The sequence below is a fragment of the Polyodon spathula genome, chromosome 7 (assembly GCF_017654505.1).
Source record: "Polyodon spathula isolate WHYD16114869_AA chromosome 7, ASM1765450v1, whole genome shotgun sequence".
NCBI lineage: Eukaryota > Metazoa > Chordata > Actinopteri > Acipenseriformes > Polyodontidae > Polyodon > Polyodon spathula.
Window position 1 is genome coordinate 6999936 of NC_054540.1, and position 26005 is coordinate 7025940.

The window sequence follows — 26005 nt, forward strand, 5'->3', positions numbered from 1 at the left end:
CAGGCCATTTAAACAGCCTTGGATAATAAGAGATGACAGTGTTGTCTCCCTGTTGACCTACATATGAGATACTGTCTAACCCCGTGACGTATCCTAAACACTTTCTCTGTATGTTCTGAATAAGTCATTCAAATAAACCTTCAAAAATCACCATGGTTGACCTGTGAAATGGTTAATGTGCTGAAATGTTTATTTTTTTCTTTACCTAGTTTAGACTTTCAGCATAAATGGTATTTCATTTTTCACTTTAAACATACATAGTAAAGAGACAGTAATGTAGCTCTTAAAAAAACAAAATAAAAAAAAAAAAAAAAAACACTGCATGCCTTTATTTATATTTTAAAAAAAAAACTTAAATGGGCAGGTCTTCAGAGAAAGGGAAAATTATTCTTTCAGAGGTTCAGTCTGCTGAAACTCAATGCCATAAAGAGAGCACTGCCTCTGGAGTCATCTAGGCTATTGCTCTCATTATTTCATCATTCTGTAGATGAGAAACTTCATTCCACCCTCGATCTGACGGCACTAAATGTATTCATCAAAACAGAAAGTTTCAAGACGGTGACTCAAAATACTATGGAATGCACCTAGATGGGATGTTGACTATCAAACTGAAAGACCAACTTCCATCTTCCAAATGCCAGCCACATTGAACATTTCTGTTTCTCTGTAGAGAGTGCTTTCAATACAAGGTCTTCCCTTCCATATTTCTACTGCACCAAGGGTGTTTACAAGAGTAATGGTGGTAGTTGCTGTGCACCTGAGAGAGGGGGGTTTCACATGTTTCTCCACATCGATGGCCGCCGAGAGGTCCTGGATCGGTTTCTCAGGTTGGGACCCCAAATGACACATGCCAGAGGTCCATGCATGAAATAAACTTAAATATTTTATGGTATATTTAAAAACAGAGATATAATACTTTTTGAGATATCTTAAAATCAATTACTTCCTTTCATTTTCAGATATCTGTAATTCATTTTACAATCTCTCAAAACTTCCTGTGCATTCAGCCAGATATATTAAAAATTTCCTGTGCATTGAGAGATATCTGAAAACAACTTCCTGTGCACTCATAGAAATCTCAAAACAACTTCCTGTTCATTCAGAAATATCTAACTCATTTTGGGATCTCAAATTAGTTTTTTATTTTAAGACATATAATTTATTCTGAGATATGAAAAATCAATTGTACCCTTCTAAACACAGTCACACAGGTGGAAAATGTTATGATAGTACAGGTTAAACATATGAAAGAAAAAAGAACAAGTGAAGGCTTCTAAAAAGCATTTAATTGCCATTATATTATTATTTAGTTATGTACAGAAGATGCTAAACAGCGTCTTTAAACAATGGACATTATACCCATCAAAGTAAGTGCATCAGACAGTACAGCTGGTTTCTCTGGCTTGGTGATGATCACAAGTTAACAGTTTTTGCTGGTTTGGTCTCTCCCAGTTCTGCTTCCAGCCAGCGGTATTTGCGATGACGGCGTAGTACTTCAATAGCTTTCTGTTCCACTGAAGTTGGAACGATTCCAAGATCCTCTAACCCAGGCAGGGACGGGAACTTCATGTCTGTGATATGGAACTGGAAGAAGAAGAACAACAACCACCACCACCACCACCATGTATGTCAGAAACAAATATTAATTCAAAATAAGATCCATCATAAGAAAAGATTGCCACATTTAGTTATTTGTTACCCAAAATTTAAATAATTAGTTTAATTAAAATTATTCCACTTGGATTAAAATAATCAAACAGGACTAGTGAATTGTTTACTACTTCTAATCTCATTCTTTGGCCAGATTAATGTGGTTGGGATGAACCTGCTTCATAGACTTAGTTATCTGTTTCAAACTCTTCCCTGCTGTTTATTCCAATCTTTTTTTAAACATAAAACTACTTTTATTTCAAAATATATTTGAACAGAAAACCAAGAATTACATTCCCAACACTGCTTAAAGCTAAACAGAGGGCTGGTATTGCCCTGCCCAGTCTCCAGTTGTACTATTGGTCAGCTCAAGTCAGACACATGACTTGTTGGCTTCTTGATCATCATGATTCACTCTGGACCAATATGGAGTCCTAGGCTTGTCACCCGAGGCCTTTAAAGTCTATGCCATTTATTTCCAACTACCACTCGGTGGCCTAGGATATTTGAGTTATACAGAACTCTTTTAGTAAGGCAAGACGACCATCTTAACATGTCTGTTTTGACTCATACTGCTGTCAACCTTGACTTCCAATCACAGATTTATAACATCGGTCTTTCGAGCTGGGTCTCCTGGGGTATTGACATTTTTAGACGTCTAAACATTTAATTGTACTTACTCTTTAACCTTCACATTACAATATATTTATATTATCTTGCATAGTAAGAACACCAAACAGCACTATTTTCTCTGTACATACCCTCTCCACTTTGTCACGAGTTGTCCATGGATCAAAGGGATTCATTTCAAAAAACCTGGCAGCCAAACTGTGAAGTTAAATAATGTACAGTTAAGGGCACAAAACATAAGCTCCTTCACCACTGGACAGCAGCAATGAATATAGACATTGACTGTGGATAAAGACACATTTGAACGTGTATTGTTATTACATAGGACTGATACTGTATGGATGACAAACCATTGTAATTAAAAATGTATTTAAATGTTTCTAATAATGAGTCAACCATGCAGCTTATCTAGCGGAGGTAGAGTGCTACATTTTGGTAGTGGCACTGGGAGCACATTGTGCTCTATATATTATAGGCTTTTGCTGTGATTTTGTTCTCCCCACACCCCCTCAGGTTTACAATAAACTGAACAGATTCCCAACATAAATGTAAGAATGTGTAAGTGGCACAGCTTATTATACAGTATCCCAACTCTGATACTATAAAAAAATTAATTAAAACCAGGAATTGATCAAACTGCTATGCAATGGGACTCTTATTTCCACCCATGTAATGTCCTTACCAAGTTATCACAATTACATACGCTACATCTAAAAATCTAAGTGTGAGATATGGAATAGGATACAGCGACATTATAAATAAAGAGCTCTTTGCAACTTTTTATTCTCTAACACTTTAATGTTTTGAGAGGTCCGACTGTATACTCACCGATACAAAGGTCGTGGCAATGGATATGGAACAAAAGGCCTGTGGGCAACAGCATAAAGGTGCTCCACCAGGTCATGCAGGAGATAACGGTTGGGTCTGTGAGATAAAAAATGTAAATCTTTAGTCACTCACAACTGAAACATTCACTGATGGTTTGTGGTTTATTTAAGTCAACTTTATTCCATTTCTTCACTAAAAGTAACAGAAGCTGGCACACAGTAGAATATCAGGGCTGAATACAACACACTGTTACTTGAGTTGCTTCCTACTTGTAAATAACAAAAAGTGGAATCTCCATTGAGATTCTGAAATTCTGTTATTTTAACGTACCCGACGAGAGCATAGGTTTTTCCATTGGAGTCTGGGTCCTTTATTGCATTGACAATCGCCTTGGCTACATCCACCACCTTTAAAATGGAAACAATCAATAATTTTAAAGACCCTATTTTAGAAATCAAAAGGTACAGAAATATCAGAGGAGAAGAGAGCCTACATAAACAGGCTGTTTCTCTGTCTTCTTTCCCATAGCAATCAGTGGTACAGCTCTTCCAAACCAACGCATATCTGTTGAGAGAATAGGACTAGTCTTGACATCAGATCTGATCACTGTTTTCAGAAGGCTGAATGGAACATTTTATTTCCAGTGGTGTCCTGCTTTTTTTCATAAAGCGCCATGAGCTAAATAATGCTTATGAAAGGTAAGGGTGGTCAATTACATGGCAGTTTGTAATGTAGGCTAATATCTACTCAGGCCCAACTGACACCATCAAATTCACTTGGTGGTGGTGTTGCATATATTCTGTTTGTCTGGCTTACTGGAATTTGAATTGAAGAACTTTTGTCTTGAATTAATCTCAGACTAAATATACTTTATATTGCATGTTCATTCTTGTATGAATTATGACTTAGGTTTAGGATAATGGTTAATTACTACTCACTTGCAAAATGATTGAAGAATCGGTCCTCTCTTCCATATATTTCTGAGGGTTTCATTATAATGGCATCAGGAAATTCTTCTCTCACAGCCTCCTCTCCGACTGCCTATGGAAACATTATTACACAAACTTAATATTGTATTTATTTCCCCCAAACAGCACAAAGGATTGGAAAGCAAAGTTACGTCATCATACTATAACATGAATGAAACTGTATTTCTGGTCTCTTTGAAGTATTTCAAGACCATTTCTTAGCCTACAGAGAAAGAAATACAAGACTAGATGCATTATTTTAAGGCACAGAATGACTACATCTAAAGGGGTAGTGAAAGACAGCATGGAGCACATTCAGTCAGGGTTTACCTTGGTCCTCAGATACTTGGAAGAACTGCGAATGTCAGCATTAAGATGGGACATGTGGATGAATTTTTCAATGCCAGCTTCTTTTGCAGCCCGTGCAATTTCCTTTGGTATGGTAACATGAATATCCTCAAAGCGATAGTTACTGAAAAAAAAAGATTTCACTGTTGCTTGCATACATATAAACACACATACACATAGTAACTGTAGTTGCTCCCACCAAGTTTAGTAATTAAGTTAAAGTACTGAGACTATGTGGCAGAGCAAAGCTCTGCCGTTTACAAATTGGCAGGGATGGGGTTAATTTCCCCTACCTGCCTGGGTTTATTATGTTCAGGTGGCTGGGGTTGATTAGTTGATTAAATGATTAACTTAATTAACGATCAATCAGCGCCCAGCCACCTGACATACAAGGAGGCCTCTGATTCTCATTTGGGGAGGAGGGAGCTGAAGAAGCAGGTTGGTGTTTGTGAATCCAGTGGAGGCATTGCCCAGCCTGGAAACCTTAATGTTGTAAGTTTTGCTTTTTGTATTGCTTTTTGTTTAAATCCCTTTATTTTGCCCTTGTGCATGTTTATTTTGTGTTATGTATAATGAAATTAGTATTTTTTTGAACTGCAGACTGTCTCTGGGCCTCTATCCACTCACCAGCCTGCCACACTCTATAAAAGTATTTTATGGAAAAACTACACCTATCTGAATTACACCATGTATGTACAGTATAATCGTAAATCTCAAAACTACTCACTTCTAAACCTTTTGTAGTCATTTTTGTATTACTTTAGTATAAATACATGTTAATTTGGATTCATATGTTTTTTTTCTGACTTTATGTGAACGAAAAGACACACATTTGCCCGTTTTCCCATTGGAAATAGTGATATTTTGAAATATCGCTGTGCTGGTCACAAAAGCAAAGTTTGTGGGGAATAATAGCCATTTTCTATACTTTTGAGGCATAAGCAATTAGGAAATAACACTTACTACCCAGGAACAAAAAAAAAAATAATAATTTGTTACACAGTGTTATCTGAGTGACGTTCTACTTATGTTTCCGAAGAGATACAGACAGTGACACTAACTTGCAAAACACAATCTTATTAGCATGGTCTCAGCATACTTTAAAGAGACTGTTTAGATGTTTGAACTCAATATGGCAGTCCTATGTAGGGCAGAGGCCAAGGTCAAGATCACCAACATATTTAACATAGGAGAACAGTTTACTTTCACCTTACCTCGTCTCCCACTCTCTTCCAACAAGATTAATGACAACATTGGAGTGAGCCAGAGCTCGGCTGATCGAGTCCTTGTCTCGTGCATCCCAATCCTATTGCAACAACACAAACATGCACCTCTAAAGCAAACTCCTTTGAAATATCTTTTTAACTTCATGAAATCAGGACCATGAGAGATTAGATGTTGTGGGGTGTGCGGATGCTAAGTATACATTTGATATTTAAGATTACCTTTAATATTGTTTAAAAAAAAAAGTTACTGTTATTTTAAATGAATGCATTTGCAACTGCTGTAACTCAGGACTAAGATATATTGTATATCTCAATAGACTTATCCTGGTGAGCGAATAAAACACAGAATAAAATCATCCTACAAGAACAGCTGTGTGGAAGATATATCGCCATCAAAACAGTCCCTCTCCAGTACGGCTCAATCAATGACTGTCTAATAAAAGTTATCACCTTCTTTGTGCATTTCAGCTAGTTAAAACCATTATTTGATAAAGTTTTTATTACCAAAAAAATGATCTGTCCAAGATCACCCATAGGTCTGAGGTACATGACATCATACTGATCACAGCGATGAGGGATCACAACTTGAGAGCCTATACGTCCTGAAATTTACAAACAGTTTATTACTTAAAAAAAACTACAAACAAGCCTGTGACTCATAGTGAACGACTTGCTGAATAGATTTGAAAATGTGTACAGACCTTTTGGAAAGAAACAGACAAGTTCAGGCTATTTTGACAAACTATTTGGGATCAGTTAGCAAGGTGAGATCCAGAAACACTCTATTAATTAAGATTAAAAACATGCAATTTAATCCCAGTATACCTATGCTAGTCCCAAAGAAATAACACCACCCAAAATGAGAAACCCACCCATCCAGTTTGCACTATTAAACAACCTACCAAGCCGATTAACCACGTATCTGCCAAGGAACCCAGTGGCTCCAAAGACGGTTGCTGCTATCCCACTAAAGGAAGAGCGCCCCCCTTTGCCACGAGGGGTAACTGCATTGTGGAACTTTCTCTGTTGGATGACAACAGAAATTGCTGGTGTAACTGATGGGGACCCTGCACCTGAAAAATATATTTATATTTTATATATATAGGGGTGTGTGTATGTGTGTGAACAAGTCTGTTTAACACAGCATGCGTAAACATTCTTCCCAATACACTATTTACAAATCATTCTGTTTCTGGAATCTAGAGCCAAGTAAAATTCATACAGTTACGTTTACAACACCATTGGCATTTACAATAGATACACACATTATGCATCAGCATTACATAAACTAGTTCACACAGTATTTGTAAACGGTTGTTTGGTATAGACACCCCCTTTATTTACTTCTTGTAGGTCACACGACTGACAGGGGGTCGCATTAGCTGGCTAGCCTGGCCTTGTTGTTTATAGACTGGTAGCATTCCCGAGTCAAGCACAGCCCCTAATGCACATTTGCACCCCTCGCCTGTCTCCCCGTGTGGCTCCATGGTACAGCTCGGACTCACTTACAGGAAAGCCTGGGAAGGACGCTCACAGGACAACACCGAAAAACCACAGCCGCCATCTTTCTCCCCGTCTGTCCTACAACACAATCCTCTGCAAAATGTGAACTACGGTGGCCACGCAGAGACAAAAGCAAAACAGTCCCGAAAGCGCCTGCGAGGTGTCAAGAAGAATGACGGCTGGCTGTGTAACTCAAGCACGATTCACCAGTATAATGTAGGACTAGGGGTATGAAATATACAGTGCGGACAACGTCGATATCTTTATCTGACCTAGTATGTACAGCACAGTAATTAGTTTAGAGAATGTGAACTGTTACAAAAGGGTTAAAGTGAAGAGTGCGTTAGATTTTACCCAGGAGATTAGGTCACACTGAAATAAAAGGCGAAGGTTCCAGCTGTAATGGTTTATTATGCTATATTAGAAGTCGCAGTAGCTAGTTATACAGCAATAATAATAATAACGAGTTACAATAATTACAGCGATAGTAACTTCGATGTCTAAAAAATATCAATGTTTGCTTGAGGTTTTGTATGAAATGTGGCTGTGAAACGTCACAACAGCCAATTAAACAGAATACATGAGACAGACCAAATTAGAAATGGCCAAACTGGTAAAAAAAAAAAAAAAATCTCTCTCTGATCACCCAAGTGACCAGATGCTATTGTAAACCTATAGGTAGGTAGATAAGATGTATAACTAACCTGTGATCGTCATAATTAAAAACAATTCACACGAAGAATAACATTTCAGAAATACCAGTGTAGGGTATTAACAAAGAACTGTACAGTTAAGGTACTGTAGTCATCTCGCACATTTAGATTTTAATGTGTGTGTGTGTGTGAAAACAAAATGGTTTTTCGTAACTAGAATAATCCATGATATATCCATGATTGTGAATACTGGCGGCCATGGCTAGCAGTTCTTACAAATTCTTTAGGGCAATACACAATACATACGTTTTGAGGAATGCATTGGTGATGTATTACATTAGGTTAACATGTATTATAAAAATTAAATGTATCATTTATTAAAGGCCAATGCAAGCGAACAGTGTTTCTGATTGTGCATTTGTAATGTTTGTGGAAACTGTACCATGCCCTCCTGGGCTAACATGATTTGCAATGATAGTGAAAGACCAATTTTGTAGTTACATGATAATTATATTGGCCTTTTATTAAAGAAATACAGCAAGCATATTGAGATCAAAATAATAAAAAAAAATGTCATAGATCTGAAATACATGGTTGATCTGTATGGGACAGATTTAAGAAGATAAAGTTCCAGGTGTCAATGAGTTGGGGTATGGCATAATGAACTGGATATATAGAAGATCCAGCTAAGACCTTGATCTGTATAAAACAAAACAAAAAGTTTGGATTTTTTTTTTCTTGTATTGAAATATAAACGTTTACAATTCACTATTTGCACATCTCAGAAAGCAACAATTAAATACCACTGTATATTTATTTTAGTTTGCACAGTCTAATACTTCAAGGCACAAACTATTATCAAAGTATTTTCATTAAGAACAATAATATAACACAACATCTGTATAGCTATTACTATCGCCAAATAACTTTTTCCATTTAAAAAAGAAAGTAAAATGTTACCTTCAAAGGAGTGATGACTACTATTTTAAAATAAAATTTCCTACCTCTTATGAGCTCTAGCATCATTATCACTGCCCCATGTGTAGATCCAGTATCAGGATCAGATGCATTGCTTTTATAGTTTATATATAAGTCTTATAAAACCAGACAGGTGCTGAGTTTAAAGTCCTTGCTGAACTATAACCATATGAATCTTAGTAAACTAGAGACTGAATCCATAAAGTCTTCAAATCTTTCTCCTGCCATAACAATAAATAAAAAGTTTACTATAATAATAATTACATTAATAACAAAATTAACAGCAGTAGTATGTTGTTTATCTAATTCTTCAGATGATACAACATAATCTGTGATCAAGTAAATGATGGTAATTTAAATCTAAAATCTAAATCTATGTGATCTGCAAAAAACACAGAAAAGTGAACGAACTCCCTTTAAGTACAGTACTAGACAACAGTGCAGTACGAATTATACTCTTGAGGCTATACTGTGTGCACAAGTAACATTTTGATTCAGTGTATTTCTAGTTCGTGTTCAATGTGAGTGCTGTGTTACACTTTAGCCAGCATGCCAAGGTTAACACTGTCCCTTATTCTTCATGGGTCTTCTACTCTCCAGAAAGAAGCTATGATCTTAGTTTAGCATCTTTAATAAGGAGGCACATGCAGGAGAGTGTTACCAGTTTTCTGAAGTCTTATCTGTAGTTGAAATGTTTTTTAAGACACATTAGCCTGTGTCTTTGTTGTGACGCACTTAGCCTTAAATCCCTCTGAGCACTTGTTATTGCTGCAAAAGTGTATTGAACTGTGTTTGACGAAGTACTTTTGACTACTTTGTTACATGAGTCATTTTTGGAATCCTGGGGAAGTGATGATCTTCTTTTTAAAAAAAAAAATAACATAAAATGTCTTTTGAATAATCAGATGAGATGAAAAAAAAAAAACTTTTGTAAAGAATACAACCCACCTCCTTCAACAGTTAAACTTGTCATCAGACCTTTTTTAACCAAATCTGCTCTCCTCAACAAATTACCAAAACTATTCACCTTTAATCATAACTTGCAGAATGTTCTTCAGTATTATAGAAAACTCTTTACTTAAGTTTATGTCTCCTGTAAGCAGGTACATATCCTAAAACATCTTTTTTAACATAACTGTGCCTGTTTTTATATTATCAAATATCATTAATCATCTGGAATGTACCCAAAAACACACACCATGTCCTTGCAATTACCTGTGAACCTCTGAATGCAGAATTCTTTACAACTATGCTGCTACCGGCTTCCCGTTATCTAGACATTCATTTAACATCCATACAGACATCTCAGAATGATGGGGCCTTTTTTACCCCGTTTGAAATCCTAAGAAATAAAGTCAAGTACACCCATGTTTAGGCCGATGCAATCACCAGTGTCATTGTGGGGATTTTTTTTAGCTATAATTATAATGTTTCTCTACTTAGCAATCAGGCCTCATAACTTCATTGTACACAATCCTGACTTCACTGTAGAAAAGGAGGAAATCACTGTAGAACATGTTTTTAAGCCTGCAGCTGTGTGTATACTTGCACTGTACACAAAATATACACAACTGTACAGTGCATCTCACAAGAATCATTTCATTCCGGATATATATATAATATATATATATATATATATATATTATATATATACACACACACACACACACACACACACACACACACATTCCAACCCATAGAAACTGGCATTGTAGCTTTGGCCCAGCCACCTGTTGTTTCAAATATTGCTCATTCATTATGAACATGAACTGACTTATTGAAAAATCCTATAATAATTTCAAATAAATGAAAAACTAAAAAAAAACAATGTTAAGCAAAAGAGAAGATATTGCACATTGGAGCTTGCTTTGGTGTCCACAGGCAACAAAGCTCCAGACAGCTTTCAGTCTTTGAGAATTGGAGAATAATTTATTCATGTCTCTTAATGTACAACTCTAAAAAAAAAAAAAACCCAAAAAACATTCTGTTACTGAAAAATAAAGCAGCTGTCTATAGAGAAGCCCTTAGCCCTTCTCAGCCTGCAGTTATGCGATATGGGCTCGGGTCTGTGGCTGGTTCTGAGAGCTGGGGTGTTGTCTGTGCTCCACTGGCTCGGGTTTGAGGATGATTTTGATGGGTTTCTCTGTTTTGTGTTTGGCCGTGTCCTCCTGCACTTCCTCCTCTGCAGAGGCTCCGATCGGTCGCAGTCTCTCCAAGGTTTCTTCCACATTTCCAGACACTTCAGCTCTGTCAGAACTCTCTTTATACCCCTTGTCACCTAGGGAAAAACAGAAACCAAAAATTATACATTGTGTGGCCAAAAAGGATTCAGACAATAATCAGTTTCCATTCACTACAGTTAAAAAAACAACAAGTTAATTTTCTCAAGCTGTAGCCTAATGCATTTCGCGTTTTAAAGTTATTACAGTTAAGAAGAGGGCACTGTGGCTGACCCAAAAAGATATGTAAAAAAAAAAAAAAAAAAAACACAAGACACACTGATCAAGACAAACAACAGCTGCAACTGAATACTGGGGTCAATTTGACTATATAAGGGATAGTATAAGAATGTTGTTGCTTCTCTATAGTAGCTTTATGCTTTTTATAGTTTTCTATGCTTTAAACTTTTTTTAAAGGGTTAATGTACCTGTTTTGCTGTTCGTAGTCTTCTTGCAGCTTTGTTCCATGTTGCTGTCTATGACTGGGATGCCTTCGGAGCACTTCCTCACAGGGCGTGTTTTGGGGCGGGTCTTGTGTAACCGTGCCTCCTGGATCCACTCATGCTGCACGGCCTCATCCGGAGTCATGCGCTGTGCAGGATCCCACCTTCAAGCAACACAGCAAAGGATCCAATGAATCCGGACAGAAATACACTTCTGTTTGAATTTTGTTTGTGGTAATGGAGTCTCTTTTGTCTATATAAAGGCTCACATTATTTAGATGTAAATGATGTCAGTGTGTGAAATTATTCCTAGAATAAAACCAAACAGATCCAGGCTACAAAGGGTTAAAACAATGACCAATAATTGGCATTAGAAACCTAGAATAATCTATTTTTTTGTTTCAATCAATTTATTTTAAATATCTTAGATGCCAAAGGCTTATATCTTAATTTTTGAGGGCTTTCTAAGTTTGCAAACGCAGAAAATAATATGTTAAATAAAACTCTCTAACTCCATTAGAGGGTGCAGGGCGAGGGAACTAGTTGCATAAACAGATGCTGGACACAAACTCTGTACTTTGTGTTTTCCAGCCCAGTGCTATAACACAGCCAGAATTGCCTTAAACAGAATACAGTATCTCCATCACACCATAGCGGCCAATCTTTAAACTGCACCCTCAGCTCTGCTTGCTCCAGCAATGTAATGTATCAAATGGTGGACAGACAAGTGATGTAACCTGGGACTCGCATTCATCTGCTACACTTACACTAGACAGCCTCTTAGGAAGTCCAGAAATAGAGTGTCATTGGTTTTCAGCACACTGGCAAGATCCTTTGAATTGGGACATCTTTTTTTCCCCTTACTGTTCGTAGTGTTTCGAGGCGATCCCTTGGAATCTACATTAAACATACATGTACTTTTTAACATTTCTTATTTGCTCTTTGTTCTGGTTATACTGTAATGATTATTACAGTAATATGTCGTGCTTTAGGTCTTACATGGAGTCGGTAAGGGTATTCTCAAACAGTTGAGAATTTTAGCATGATATCTTTAGCATTATATATTTGTAATACTAAGAAGGAAAAATATATGTGGAAGATAAAATGGTGAACCAGGGGTCATTGTGCATTAAAATGTAAAAATATAACATAAAAATTATATAATCTAATAACTGATTAACATGTGGTAGTTTATAAATATAAATAGGTTAATTTGATATTAATTAAGAATTAACAAAATAAGAAACATCTGTAAATATGGTAACAAACGAGTGTCCCTTGAAATTACAGTAAGTGTGACCTTTTTTTCAACAGCACAACTACTTACCAAAAAATAACCGCTTCCTAGAAGCTGTCTGTATAAACTCAGTGGGTGGCAGTCCTAACACCTGAAATACATCACCACAGCTTAAGCATAGATCTCCTCAGAAACTATCTGAAACACTAAATCCTATTCACCTGTAGGAGCCCACCTATATACATCACAGCTTATCACAACACTTAAGAACTGTTTATTCAATTACAATGAAACTTGCATAGACCGTTTACCACAGGTTAATTAGAGTAGCTTAATCTGGGGGTATATGTCGGTGCTGCTTGTCTGCCAATCCATATGCCTGCCTGCTGTATTGCAATGCATTTTTCACACTAAATCAATAAATATGCTACCATGAGATCTAACCAAAAATAACAATCCTGCATTCAACTCCCATCATAAATGCTCAGATGGGGCTAGGGGATGAGATCCGCCTGGTATTTTGATCCTACCTGCCTGCTGTATTGCAATGCATTTTTCACACTAAATCAATAAATATGCTACCATGAGATCTAACCAAAAATAACAATCCTGCATTCAACTCCCATCATAAATGCTCAGATGGGGCTAGGGGATGAGATCCGCCTGGTATTTTGATCCTACCTCCATGATGCAAGCCATCTGCTCCACCTCGTTCTCCCCTGGAAAGAGAGGGCTGCCCGTGTACAGCTCAGCCAGAATGCATCCCAGGCTCCACATGTCGATTGCCATGCTGTACGTGTGGCCCAGGATCACTTCTGGGGAGCGGTAGAACCTGCTCTGGATGTAGGTGTACACTGCATCCACAGAAGCAAAAAGGAAATACCTCTACCAGTGGCTTTACATTTTGGGGGCCCATAGTTACAGAGCTTTGATAAATGTGTTTTGTCAAATTGTTAACTGCACATCTTTAATTGACTTTGAAAGAAAACAAAAATAAACCAAACAATCATGCTAATTTTACAAGCTAGAGCCAAACAATAAATTAATATCATTCAAAGTCTCTTAAGCTGTTTGTTTCTCAAAGTGTCAGTAATGTGGAATTCTATCCTTTCAAAAAATAGGAGTTAAATACAAAAGTAAAAAAAAAAAAAAAATGCTTTGAAAATATGCCACAAATTGTATTTTTGTCATGCTGGCAACATGTTATGGGAAGGTCCCAAGAGCTGTTAATATCACATTCATCACAGAGTTACTGTATTAAGGAAACAACCAACTTCAACACGTGAAACCTATTCTTTTAGCTAAAAGAAGCTTCACTTACTGTACAAAGCTGTTACTCACCTCTTTGTTGCTCATAGCAGCTTGATCCAAAGTCAACCACTTTGATAGTCCCTTGCCCTTTATGGGCTAGTAGAATATTCTCCTGTTAAAGATGAAACACTACATAAAAACAACATTTGAATCACTGATCAGCTAAAAGACTGTACATAGCATCTATTGATAAAATACCACTTATTTTACTAGCATTCCTTATGGAAGCAGTTTTGCTAAATGATTACTAGCTTCAGTCTAACTATGTTTTTCTGCTCAAAACCAATAGTTGTTAGACTTACTGCAGTATATCTCTGACAGCAATTGACAAGTTTCTTTGTAAATCTTTGTCCATTATTTGCAGCTTCCGGTTTTGCCAGCAGGCAAACAAAGCTAAACTTCATTTACTTCATCAGTTACCCAAACTTAAAGTACAGTGCACTGGTATAAAAGCAGAATGTAATTCCACTGTAATCAATGAAACCAGGATTCCTTACAGGTTTAAGGTCACAGTGGATGATGTTTTCTCTGTGGAGCATCTGCAAGCACTTCAGTAGAGAACAGGCGAAACGGCGAATGAGCGGCAGACTAAATCCTTGGAAGCTGTTCTTCTTAATGAGTTCGTACAGGTTCAGTCTGTAAAGGCTAGACGTTAGTAAATCATCTTTTATTGCAAGTAACAGGTATCACTGCAAATTAGCTTATGGCTGTTATGGATAATAAAGTATTTTTTTGTTTATTTTTATGTATAATGATGTATGTAAATAAATAAATAAACAACAAAATAAATTACAAATACTACAGAATTATATAAATTGGCACCATTCATAAGTTCACAGGGCAAAGATAGCTTGGCATTGCTCCCTTCTTGTATAAACATATACAATATAAAGGAGGTTGTGCATTTTGTATTCCTTCCATAACATCACAACAATGTACAATGAAACTTGGCAGGTAGAATCAGCAACTGGTGGGCAACAAGATCAAAAGGCTTCCATCGTAGAGATAACAGTAAAACAGGAAAAAATGCTACATTTATACAGGAACAACACTTTTGGAGAGATAGCATCCTTCAAATCCGTTAGGAGTGGAAATTCATAATCACCTTGTATTACACTAATATTAAATCTGTACATTACTTGAAATGAGTGTGAGTTTAAAGTTCTTACCAAATTATCTTCAATGGCAATGAAATGGTTATGTACCAAGGGCACAAGGTCAAATGGAATGGGTCCACGATGGTAACATTTACATATACAAACTAGTACATATTACAGTATGCTACTGGATCAGGACCTCTGTGAATGATTTGTGCTCAATCCACTATGATGCCTATCCTGGCAAAGCTGTAGTCTGCTAATGTATCTGAGAGGGTAACTTCACTGGTATTTTTTCTGTATGATGACATGCCAGATGGTCAAGAACATTTAAAGAAGTGATAACTACCAATTTCTTTTGTATATGTCCATTTACTTGCAAAAAGCAACATTACAACTGGTAAGCCTCTTTGTGCGTTTGAAGCTCTTTTGGTTATATCTTTTAATTCAGAATTGTTAAATAAGAACATGTATTTTACAGCATTGGTTCATTCCCCCCTTTAACTTCTTGCTGCAGTATCCCTCTGTGTGAATAGTACCTCAGATGAATTCACTGAAAGGTTGTGCACTTCTGAACTAGAAGTTATGCTCTATCAGACCCAGCTCTCATAGAGATGACAATGACTTATGATGTCCAGATGAATGCACAAGTGCTGAGGCCAGCAGCAGATGTTTTTCATGTATCATCAAGACTCCCAGAACATCATCGCTCGCCTCTCACTGGTCCCTAGGGACCCACTCTTACATCACATTAGACTGTAAAATCAGCACATTCTCACAGCAACATCCAGCCTACCATTGGTGCGGAATGTTTGCTCATGTACTGCTTGCTCACAATGTGCTCAGCACTGGCTGGACATCCTTGTGAGAGAATACTGCACTGGAAACTATGAATAGAATTTGAAGTGACCAGTGGAAGTATTTAAATGTACCTGAAGGCATGGAAACAGCCTTTCGTTAATTATTCTTTAGTGCTTGACATCACTTGGTTCCAAAGCTCAGGAGGTGTTCTTGTATTAAGTCTACTTATGTGTCTGTTTTTTTTTTTTTTTGCTTTTTTTTTATTTTCCATTTATATGGGTTCAAAAATCTATTCACAAAAATTCACCACAGGACTTGCCAAAAATTCACTGGGTATTAGAAAGAATAGCCTTTGTCAAACAGTGGGTTTACCATTTTTTGTAGACAGAACTTATGTTAAGAACAAAACTTTTTTTTTTACCTGCACCAGCATGATAAATCCAGCAGAGGGAGGCATACGATCATATGTCAAGCTTTTTTTTTTTTTGTCCTAATTATTCCACTGTGATGCTTTCACAGCTTTATAAATTTTTTACATTGATTTCATTTTTTTGTAAGGCTTAACAAGCAGTTGATTTTATGTTAAAACATTGTAAGCTGTCTTTGGTTTTGTATTATAATGTCCACACCCATATTATTATATATAGTTCAGCCATCAAAATATTTTTTTTGTCGGTGTGTGTATATCTTTAGTGTTTCCTTACGATACAGCTGCTAGGAGAGAAGTTGCTTCCAATTCATTCAGTGTGTGTAGCATTTTCAGATCATCAGTGCAGTAACAATCACGCCAGATACAGTGAACTCACAACTGTGGGCAAAGCTATAAAGCTATAAAACTGTTCAAATTATTATTTTTTTGGCTTACTTAACAGCCTAGAAAGGTTTCACGAATATTGAAATGCATTTAATCTCTCAAAATGCACTTAAAAAACAAGAAACAATTAAATAACTCACAAGTTCAATCTTTGTGAATTCATATCTAAAGTAGAAAACTACCAGTACTCCAGCAAGTTGATGCTGGTGAACTATGTGTGAACTGTGCCATACAAGCTTTAATAGGTCTGTACAAACTGGGAAATGTGCTGTTACAAAAATCAGGTTAACCCTGGTCCATTCAAGGTCACTGACATAAGTCTGAACAGACAGCCTTTTATTTACATTACAACATCAAGTGTAATGGTTATACTGCAGACTGTAACTGGAATCTTCACACCCCCAAGCCCAGGAAAGAGATACGGCCCTAATTAAGGTATTAACTAAGGTATTCAGTATCTGTAATGAAATACTTTGCAGCAGTATATGCTGTTGTATAAAAGTTAACCAGCCTCCGGGAGTAGATGCCCTTGCTTGTTAATGCTGATAGCAATCTCAGTGCAGAGCAACTGAAAGGAACCTCAGTGGACATCACAATCTGATTGGTCTGTTCACATACAGCTCGATTCCAAGCTTCCAAAACCAAATGTGCTTTTCTCAGGAGCTGTGAGTAATGGTATACTGATGTTTCCCACACTTAGTAGCACTTTCTCTGCTCCCCTTAGCACTGTGCAGCTACACTGTACAGGTATACCTTAAAGATAACTCAAGTTAAGAAACTGCATTAGAAATAAAACACTGACCTAAAACAATAATACTGGAGTTGTCTGTTTGTATGTAGCTTATATTGGGATTTCTCAAAAACAAAATTGAAAAATTGTTTCTAGGTATCAATTAAGCTCCAATGTTATAGCAAGAAGACCATGTGACCTACTGCACAGGAATTTATTGGGTACAGTGCCAGGAGGCAGCCGTAGCACTACCTTGTTACAGTTTGTTTTTTTCATAGTATACACAGTGTTTTTTTTTTTTTTTTTTTTTTTTTTGTAAATCTTGCTCTTTGTGTGTAATGTAGAATATGTGGCTCTCTAAAAGCTGAGTTTGTGTCGTTTGCTATGCCACTGACTGCAGTGCATCTCTAGCACAGATTTTAAAAGATGTTAGTACAGCTGCAGGGCACTCACCCTAAAAGCTCAAAGGAGATGCAGAGATGATTGCGGAAGTGGAAGTACTCCTTCATGTGTATAACATTGTGGTTGTTTTCTTTGTCTTTCCTCCGGAGAGCATCAAGTATTTTCACTTCTACCAAGGCTTGGTGGTGGAATCTGCCAGTTTAAAACAGAGTGAAGAACTGAACACTAACACAAACAAACCCTACTCGGTGAAACTATACTATAGCAGGTTAATAGAAGTCATTTAAAATACAAGCTTGTTAGAATTACTGGTGCAAAGTTACAGTGTGAATGGAAAAGGAAAGCCTGAGTAAGCAGCAGTTATTTCTGTTGTGATTTCTCTGTTTAAATGTGAACTGGGGAAGGCGCAGGACAACATGTCAGACTCAACCCTTGGGGTTTCAGTGATGGACAGACTGTATTGCGTACTACTATACACTTACAATGATACAGATGAGCACTGGACGAAAGGTTTGTCCACTGGATTTAGTTTCTTTTAAGTTTTACTTCACATTTTGCAATTAGCAGCCATTTAAATGAGACTACATGGATGTGGTGAAACTAACCAAACATAATGAATACAGCACATATCAGGTGGCTTTCCTTTCATGCCAGGGTTCAAACCCAGCTCAGATCACAAGAGAAATTCATTTGGTGGTCCCAACATAGCCCCCAGTGGACATTAGTCCACATCATTAAAAGACACCAAACAATTATGAGGCACAACTGGCAGTTTAAGACTAGATGTTCGATGTCAGGATTTAGTTGTGTTCACAGAGCTGTGGCAGGAAGCTTACAAGTACAGTAAGTAATGTCTTGAGCACTTCAACATGCTGTAGAATTATAGGTGTTAATGGCATTTAGTTGACTTTTGGAAAAATCACATCGCAAATTAGTTCTCAAGACTGCAAAGATGCAATCATTCTTGCCTTGAAATGTCCTCACTCTGGCCCTGCCTTCAAGGAAAAATATCGTAATATGAAGAAGCATACCTTTTTTTGTTCCTAATTATTTTCACAGCAACAAGCTCGTTCGTATTATGGTCCAAGCATTTCACAACATGTCCGAATGAGCCTTTCCCAATTACTTCCAGCACTTCAAAGCGGTATCCAATATGGTCATGTAGCACCTACAATAAATAAACACTGTCAACAGAATAATAAATAACAGAATCCCATGAAGCCTTTCTCCAACCTTTCTAAAGACTGCTTTTTTAAATCTGTGGATCTATGGATTCAATAAACATTTCCAGGCTGTTGTTAAAGAAGCCAATGACTAAGCCTTGTACAGTTCCATGTATATAAAACTGATTGGAGATAACAAAACAAATTCCACACATTTGACCTGTTTTGTCAATATGACCCACTGTTCAAAAACACCCCGCAACCTGAAAGAAAGTTTGCTAACTTTTACATGCTCTAAATTAAAGCATGTAATAAATAATAAACAGACTAGAGCCAGTTATAGTTGCACTTTCTGCATGCTGTGTGGTCAGGGCTGTCATTAATTTATTAACCTGCTCTATATAAACATGAACTATCCTGCCTAATCCCCCTGTGCCTGCAGCCCCATTCACAGTTACTCTACAAGTCCCCACATGCCTGAGTGGCACTCCCCCTGCCTACCTTGAGGTAACTGCCATGCTCGTCATCATACCCACAGTTATGCGGCTCTCCGTGAACCCCCTCAATCTTGTTGGAATCCAGCCCAAGAAACCACAGCTCAGGGTAGTCCATTATCTCTTCCTGCTCGTACTGTGTGAGCCGGTTTCGGAAATGCTTCAGCGCTTCTAAAGAAGGGCCAGAGCACAGGACATGACAGTCCCATAACAGAAGTTCTATCTCCCTTCAGGGTGCACACCTTTGGACCATAGCAGGAAAAAAAGGGACTATACCTGCTGTTTCTTGCAGTTAAAATAGATTGATTTCTTTCTGTATTAAAGTTTATCATCTTGGGAAACAGGCAGGATCCCAAGATCACTAAAATGTAACTCTGTTCTTAAATTATTCATGCAGATGTTTTATTACAGCAAAAATCTAATATTATGATCACATTTGTAGATAAAGCAGCTGATTCAGTAAATAAATTCTTGAACACAAAATGTTTTCAAAATAAGTAGAAAAACCATTTCTATTTTGTACATTCACACTTTCTCCAGATGGAGCTGTATTTTGCATTTCTGTTTGTTTTGTATTGGTGAGTTAAGGTACAGTACCTCACTGCTGGCAGCTTATTCTTCAGTTTAAATAGATAAACATTACCATTCATCAGTGTTACCAAGGATGCAAAACATATCTTTTGTGGTTAAACTCAAGGTGCACTTCAAGGGAACGGACACAATTTGATCACATTAAGAGCTTAACGCTGATTTGATAAAGCAATGGATTTCGTACTGTGAATAGCAAATTGAGGAATGCAATGTTTTATAAATCAACCAACAAGTCTATCAAGCATTTTTCCCTATTTAAAAATATAAACATTCTCTAAACCTCCATAACTTTCAATATTTAATGATACAAAACCTTTTTTTTTAATAAAAATAAGTTTGATGGCCATTTTTAAACCTGTCTACATTTCAGCAATATCCACATCAATAGATAGATAGATAGATAGATAGATAGATAGATAGATAGATAGATAGATAGATAGATAGATAGATAGAACAGTATTTTACAGTTGCAGAAATAGCTAGGACAGATGCTGAGACAAAAGACTATCATTAGCTGTTCTTCCAGGTGTTCTGGAAGTTGACATTAGCAGCACATTATCAAACTCAATTAGAAAACTGTGTATCATATATCATGATTGGGTTGGGGAAGTGGAAATTTAGATTAAGCCACCGTAATCAAAACATTAAACAAGATTTGTATAAAGATGGGTGATTTTAATAGCCACATTGTCTCTATGCTCTGGGCTGGTTTAATGCAGCTAAGTAACGCTCGTCTGAAACTCTGGCGCTTTTCACAAAGGATACTTTACAATGGAAATCTTCTGCATTTGCATTTCATGCATGGTTCTTTAAGGCAACCATTTCAGCTAACTGGGGCTGTAATGCTCTTAAACCCAACCAGATCACATAAAAAACACAATAATATGCATACCTGCAGGTGTGATAGGCAGCCTGTGACCCTCAATTGTCTTGTGCTTTTCCTGCTTGTTTGAAGGGCAGTAGCTGCTGGAGTCTGCCAGGTTCTCCGTTGGGTTCAATCTTATCGGGTGCTGCAAGCCTCTGTGCCTCTCCTCCTGTCAATCAACAGGTCATTCACTAAATCATTTCCGCTCGCAGTGAGCGGTCACACAGTCTCTCTGGCAACAGCTTCCTCCAGGGAGCAGTATCCCCATCTTTGTTTTAGAAACTCTACTTACGGCTACTCACCGAACCTGCTACTATCCTGGAAATCTATCCCCACCGGAAGAAAAAACAGCTTCATCAAAGCTGACACTGTCCTGGGTTTTTAAGACTCTTCATCAACAGGGCAATCCACAATCTTGCATTTTGCAAACATATTTAAAAAAACAAAACAAAAAAAAAAACATTCTCCTCTGTCTGTTCGACTGATTGACCATTGTGCCAGCATCCCCCAACCTGCAACGTCTTGTAACCTACACTGACTTTAGGTGATGTGCAGCTGGTTTGACAAACCACAGACTACCTTTCCTAAGGTAGCATCAGGTAGTCCAAAATGAATGCAAATGAGAGTCATATACAGACAGTTCTTGGATGTAATAGTGTGATACTATTTGTACTTCAAAAGTTATGAACATGAAATCTGAGGTAATACGGAGCCCAAAAAAGGATTTTCAAAAAAGTTTCAGGACTGTTTTTTGCAGTGTTAAAAAATATTCAGTTTGGTTAAAGAGCGCTAACCCTCTAAAAAAGCGACGAAAATGCTTTCATGAATTGCAAACTTGTTTTAATTCACCAAAACAGGTTTTTTGACATTGTTGTATAGATTGTTTTAAATGTAACATAAGATATTAAGAATTGTCTATTTATTTAGAAACAAAATGTATACTAGCAGATTTGTTACTTCAGCTTTAGAGAAAAACTGAACTGTCCTGGGTCTCTCTCAAGCAGACTGTCAGTTTTGTCAAACTGCGTGACGGTTTTATGACATGGGTCAATGTCCACTTCGGGGCTCGGTTGACATCACGAAAATCATTTAGCTGTTTCTGAGCCAGATTAGAACCTAGGCCTCCAGATATGAAAGGCTAGTGAATTCGACTCCTACCCATCACACTGATAATTGGGATATCATCCCTACACTACTGTTGTTAATGATGTTGTCTCACCTGCTGCACATTTGGCATGACCTTGCTGCCTATCTGAGGCAGGATTATGTCAAGCTGATGATGAGGTTTGGCATTCGCTAACACGGTTTGCTTGGCAGGCAGCTCCAGCTGGGGTAGGGTGCCGGCACTGGGACCCAGCTTCTAAAGAAAAATAAATAAAGAAATAAAGAACAGGAAATCATACACCTGTTGGGCTATCCTATATGCCAGCTATCTATTCCTCCCCTCTCCCTAGTACCCTAGGGGCTGGATGGAATTACCAGGCTTATTCAAAGTGATGATTAACAATGTGAGCAGTGCATGGGCCTGACAGAGGCTGTCACTACAGACGATGCAGGGGACCTTAGCTTGACGGTTTTAGGACAATACGCCGAACAACCACTTAAAGGGTGCTAGCAACATCAGATAAATATAGGCCCCATTGTTAGCCTGAGGCTAAAGCGCTATAGTTACTTGAATGCTAGGGATTTGTAGGTCATCTAATCAGGATTTCAAAGTGTGTATCATGGAGTTTAGGAATTAATCACTTTCGTTGGTCAAGTTGGATTTCAAATCAGCATTGGGGCATATTTTCCATGTTGTACTCCAGTGTGTAATTTGACTCCAAACCAATAAAATGTAGACGTCTTAAGGCTTTGCACTGTATTACTGGTGTTATTTTTAAGAAATACTAAAAGAAATGGAAGACACTGAAAACAACTTCTAGTCAAAACATTTGTCATTGAATTTTAGTTTCTTTCTTTAATCGAAACATTTGTCGTTGAATTTTAGTTTCTTTTAGTATTTTGTTCATTCAGCACTTGTGTTTAATAGTTATGAATGGTTCTACTTTTAGTAAAATACAGACTGGAGTGGATTATTCTGGCCCACTGTTTCATTTAATGGCATGCTAGCTTATTCAATGGATGGATTAAATGTTTGCCCATTTCACCAAGTTTGCATTACTGTTGCTATGTGATGCTTTAATAACAATGCAATATTGGAGTGGTTTGTCATGACAGAGATAGTGTACGTCTGTTGAAGCAATTAAAATGTGGAGTTCAGAGTTAAGAACGCCCTCCACTCTCTATTATTAAAATAAAAAGATAACTTTTGTGTTAGACAGCAGCAATATAATATTTATCGAAAATTAGTTGACAATTGTGCCCCACACCCAGTGGATGCCAGTGTTACAGCAGATATTTCTAATCTGTTGTGCTATTCCTGTTATTATAGTATCTAGCTGAATGCAAGAATGCATGTTTTTTTTTTTTTGTTTGTTTTTTTTTTTTAATAACATACCTGTGGGTATGCTTTGTTGGAGCCAAGTCGATTTGAGTCGTTCGGTGGAAGTCTGTGTTGCCGACTGAAGGCATCGGTTCGAGATGACTGGGTGGCAAAGAAAGACAGTATAGTGGTTACAAACTGCATTCTCCCACGTCCTTGTTCATTTGATCCAGTGCAAGATAAGAGCAAAAAAAAATTAAAAAATAATTGCTCCTCTACCATAAAAAGAGGTTTAAAAAATCCATGGTAATACCAGCATTGGGTTAATGCTGTGTTTTGTGCTTGGTTGCCAGTATGCTGTTGTTAACACTCTGTACCATTCTACCAATGGCTTACCTTGTGCAGAACTTTTACATTCCATCTTGCTCCATATAGCTATGAATTACTTCTAAGATTAAGAGGCCAGTGGGAAAGCTATTGCACGATCTAGGGGAAGAATGACCCAAATCACCACAAAATGTTCAGTCCTACAGTAGCCGTGGAAGGACAGTAATTAGCTTGTAAGAAAGTATTGTATCTATTACCAAGGCTATAAATACCATGTTATTTTCAGTGCCATGAGAAATGCACATGTTCATAAAATGCAAACAAGTGATTTCTGAGATGTATCTCCAAAACCAATCACGTGTCAGTACAGTGTAAAAAGACACAATGACCTAATACTCTGTGCATTTACAGTCATGTTTGTGCAAAGTTTAATCAAATTCAGAAAAGCGGCTCTCATGAAACAGCCTTCATTAGCTCAAGTAATCAGAGGCTCAAAGTCAGGTATAACCTCAAGAACTTGTGCGAAAGAATGCCCATTCCAATTAGCACAGAGATTCTAACTCTAAGCATTACGTATTTACAGGTACCTCTATTACATACCTCCTGCTGGAGTCTAGATATGCATAATCCACAGGGAATAACAACTCTGAAAGATACTCTGGAGTGGGGCCAGCAAGACAAGCAAAAACTAACAGCAAGAGCGTATATCCTCAATCTGTTGTCTGACTGGCAACCAGCATAAGATCTGGGTAATCCACTGATACTTATCATAAGAACATCTGTGTTGTGGGCAAGCTGTCATGCATCCCAGCAAGCGCAAAGCTGAAACAGTCTAGCCTTGATAGAACAGGCAAAGCACGGATCACTCTCTTTATTAAAAATAATGGCCATTGACCCTGACTTGGCTCTGAATTAGAGAGAAATTTCAGGAAAGAGAAAGAAACCGTTTACATCCACGCCATGGTAACCAGACAGCTTTGCCTCAGTCTTTGAGAGCCAGGTTTAAGTCACGTAGAGCACATTTTCTTTAAGCAATGACAGCTGGTGCTGTTTAACTGCTAAAGAGGCTCCCTGTGGTTGGATTGCAAAGTAACAGACTCTTTTGAGGTCAGTTGTTTTCAGCAGGGGTTGAGCTTCAGTTAACTTTGCTGTAAGCTTGTGAACCAACATGTGGGGCTAGGGAAATGGGAAAATGTTTAGTCACGTTATAGATTTTACCAGGTTTAAATAAAGAGATTCAAATATAGATACTATATGCTACTAATATATACCTCTAAAACAGCTTTTGAAATTACCTCCATTTTTGCTTTACTCTGCGCTACAAATTCAGATCCCACATCAATGATCAATTGACTACATACAAACCATTTATCGCCCCTATATAATTAATTAGTCAGGTATTGTTTCCACTTACACATATAATCAGCAAGTATCACATTTGGCAGGTGAAATAAGAACGCTGTTTATGTGACTGGTGTGTCAGGTAGTAAATGACCCAACAGTCTGGACAGACCCTCTCTAATTAAAGGAGTACTAACCAAGGTTTTAAAATTAAGTTCCTTACCCTTAAAAGGGAGTTTGCTTTCTCTCTGTGTAATAAACACCTCAGCATTTCCAGCAGATATAACACTTTCCCAATATTCCATCAATGATTAGCCTAAACCAATTAAAAATTAAAAAGCCATCTAAAACCAGAATGGATATAAGCATCAATAATCAGTTTAGAACATTTCTGCTTGTAGATGCAAAAGGGTTATTCAAATTGTAATGTAATGTCTAGCCTCTGACCTTGACAAAAGCTGCCAAATCATTTTTTTTATGTTTTTTTTTTTTGTTTGTTTTTTGGTTTTTTACAGTAATATGCCCCAAACACTGAATTTTGACTCCTTCACTGTTACAAGGTATTATTATTATTATTATTATTATTATTATTATTATTATTATTGTTGTTGTTTTTTGTTTTTTTATTAATTTATTTGGTAATATTGGGCAAAGGGGACGGCAGCTTTCCAATGACAGCAGACATTTGTGTTTATTGGTAACTGGATTCAAAGTGGGTTCAGAGCGTGTCAGGCTGTTTGAGGCAGGGAGTAACTCTCAAAGATCATGTAGCAGATGTGTCATGTACATTTAGGGCTACCCCCAGAAAACATAGCATGGATTTTAGACAAGCGCTCACTAAGTTTTGCAAATCAGAATTTGCTAATTACTAACCAAAAATATTTTATCAACAAAAAAAAAAAAAAAGAAAAAAATAGGAAAAGTAATATGCCTGTCAGTTTCCATCACAGCTAGTAGACAG

General features: G+C 37.2%; 2 protein-coding genes across 6 annotated transcripts in view; both read right to left on the reverse strand.

The window, feature by feature from the left end:
* Nucleotides 1–1264: 1264 nt before the first annotated feature.
* On the reverse strand, nucleotides 1265–7262 carry LOC121318071 (NADH dehydrogenase [ubiquinone] 1 alpha subcomplex subunit 9, mitochondrial-like). Its single transcript, XM_041254323.1, has 11 exons — nucleotides 7160–7262; nucleotides 6553–6723; nucleotides 6155–6252; nucleotides 5639–5730; nucleotides 4407–4548; nucleotides 4047–4149; nucleotides 3602–3672; nucleotides 3439–3515; nucleotides 3109–3204; nucleotides 2412–2478; nucleotides 1265–1584 (listed from the first exon to the last, which is right to left on the reverse strand). Exons 1-11 carry the CDS (start codon nucleotides 7212–7214, stop codon nucleotides 1414–1416), a joined length of 1143 nt encoding a protein of 380 aa, XP_041110257.1. The 5' UTR covers nucleotides 7215–7262; the 3' UTR covers nucleotides 1265–1413.
* A 3214-nt stretch (nucleotides 7263–10476) lies between these two features.
* The window catches only part of LOC121318072 (dual specificity tyrosine-phosphorylation-regulated kinase 4-like), a 35774-nt gene continuing 20245 nt past the window's right edge, over nucleotides 10477–26005 (reverse strand). For 2 of the 5 annotated variants that reach the window (XM_041254324.1, XM_041254329.1), the window contains 13 exons: nucleotides 23452–23538; nucleotides 22171–22311; nucleotides 20979–21120; nucleotides 19503–19666; nucleotides 18870–19006; nucleotides 17890–18030; nucleotides 14492–14639; nucleotides 14025–14106; nucleotides 13365–13537; nucleotides 12774–12834; nucleotides 12214–12343; nucleotides 11432–11610; nucleotides 10477–11062 (listed from right to left, as the gene is read on the reverse strand). In XM_041254324.1, coding sequence (XP_041110258.1) covers nucleotides 10830–11062; nucleotides 11432–11610; nucleotides 12214–12343; nucleotides 12774–12834; nucleotides 13365–13537; nucleotides 14025–14106; nucleotides 14492–14639; nucleotides 17890–18030; nucleotides 18870–19006; nucleotides 19503–19666; nucleotides 20979–21120; nucleotides 22171–22311; nucleotides 23452–23538 — 1818 coding nt within the window. In that variant the 3' untranslated portion in view covers nucleotides 10477–10829. The remainder of the gene's footprint in view (nucleotides 11063–11431; nucleotides 11611–12213; nucleotides 12344–12773; nucleotides 12835–13364; nucleotides 13538–14024; nucleotides 14107–14491; nucleotides 14640–17889; nucleotides 18031–18869; nucleotides 19007–19502; nucleotides 19667–20978; nucleotides 21121–22170; nucleotides 22312–23451; nucleotides 23539–26005) is intronic. The other 3 variants (XM_041254327.1, XM_041254326.1, XM_041254328.1) reach the window with 3 other exon arrangements.

What these genes read in the sequence shown, in the direction of transcription:
- LOC121318071 (XM_041254323.1), bottom strand. Translation starts at nt 7,214, where the DNA reads ATGGCGGCTGTGGTTTTTCGGTGTTGTCCTGTGAGCGTCCTTCCCAGG. An exon ending in ATTCTTCAATCATTTTGCAA is followed by an intron (nt 3,673 to 4,046) that starts GTGAGTAGTAAT and finishes TTCTCTCAACAG; the next exon opens with ATATGCGTTGGTTTGGAAGA. An exon ending in TTGCCACGACCTTTGTATCG is followed by an intron (nt 2,479 to 3,108) that starts GTGAGTATACAG and finishes TTAACTTCACAG; the next exon opens with TTTGGCTGCCAGGTTTTTTG.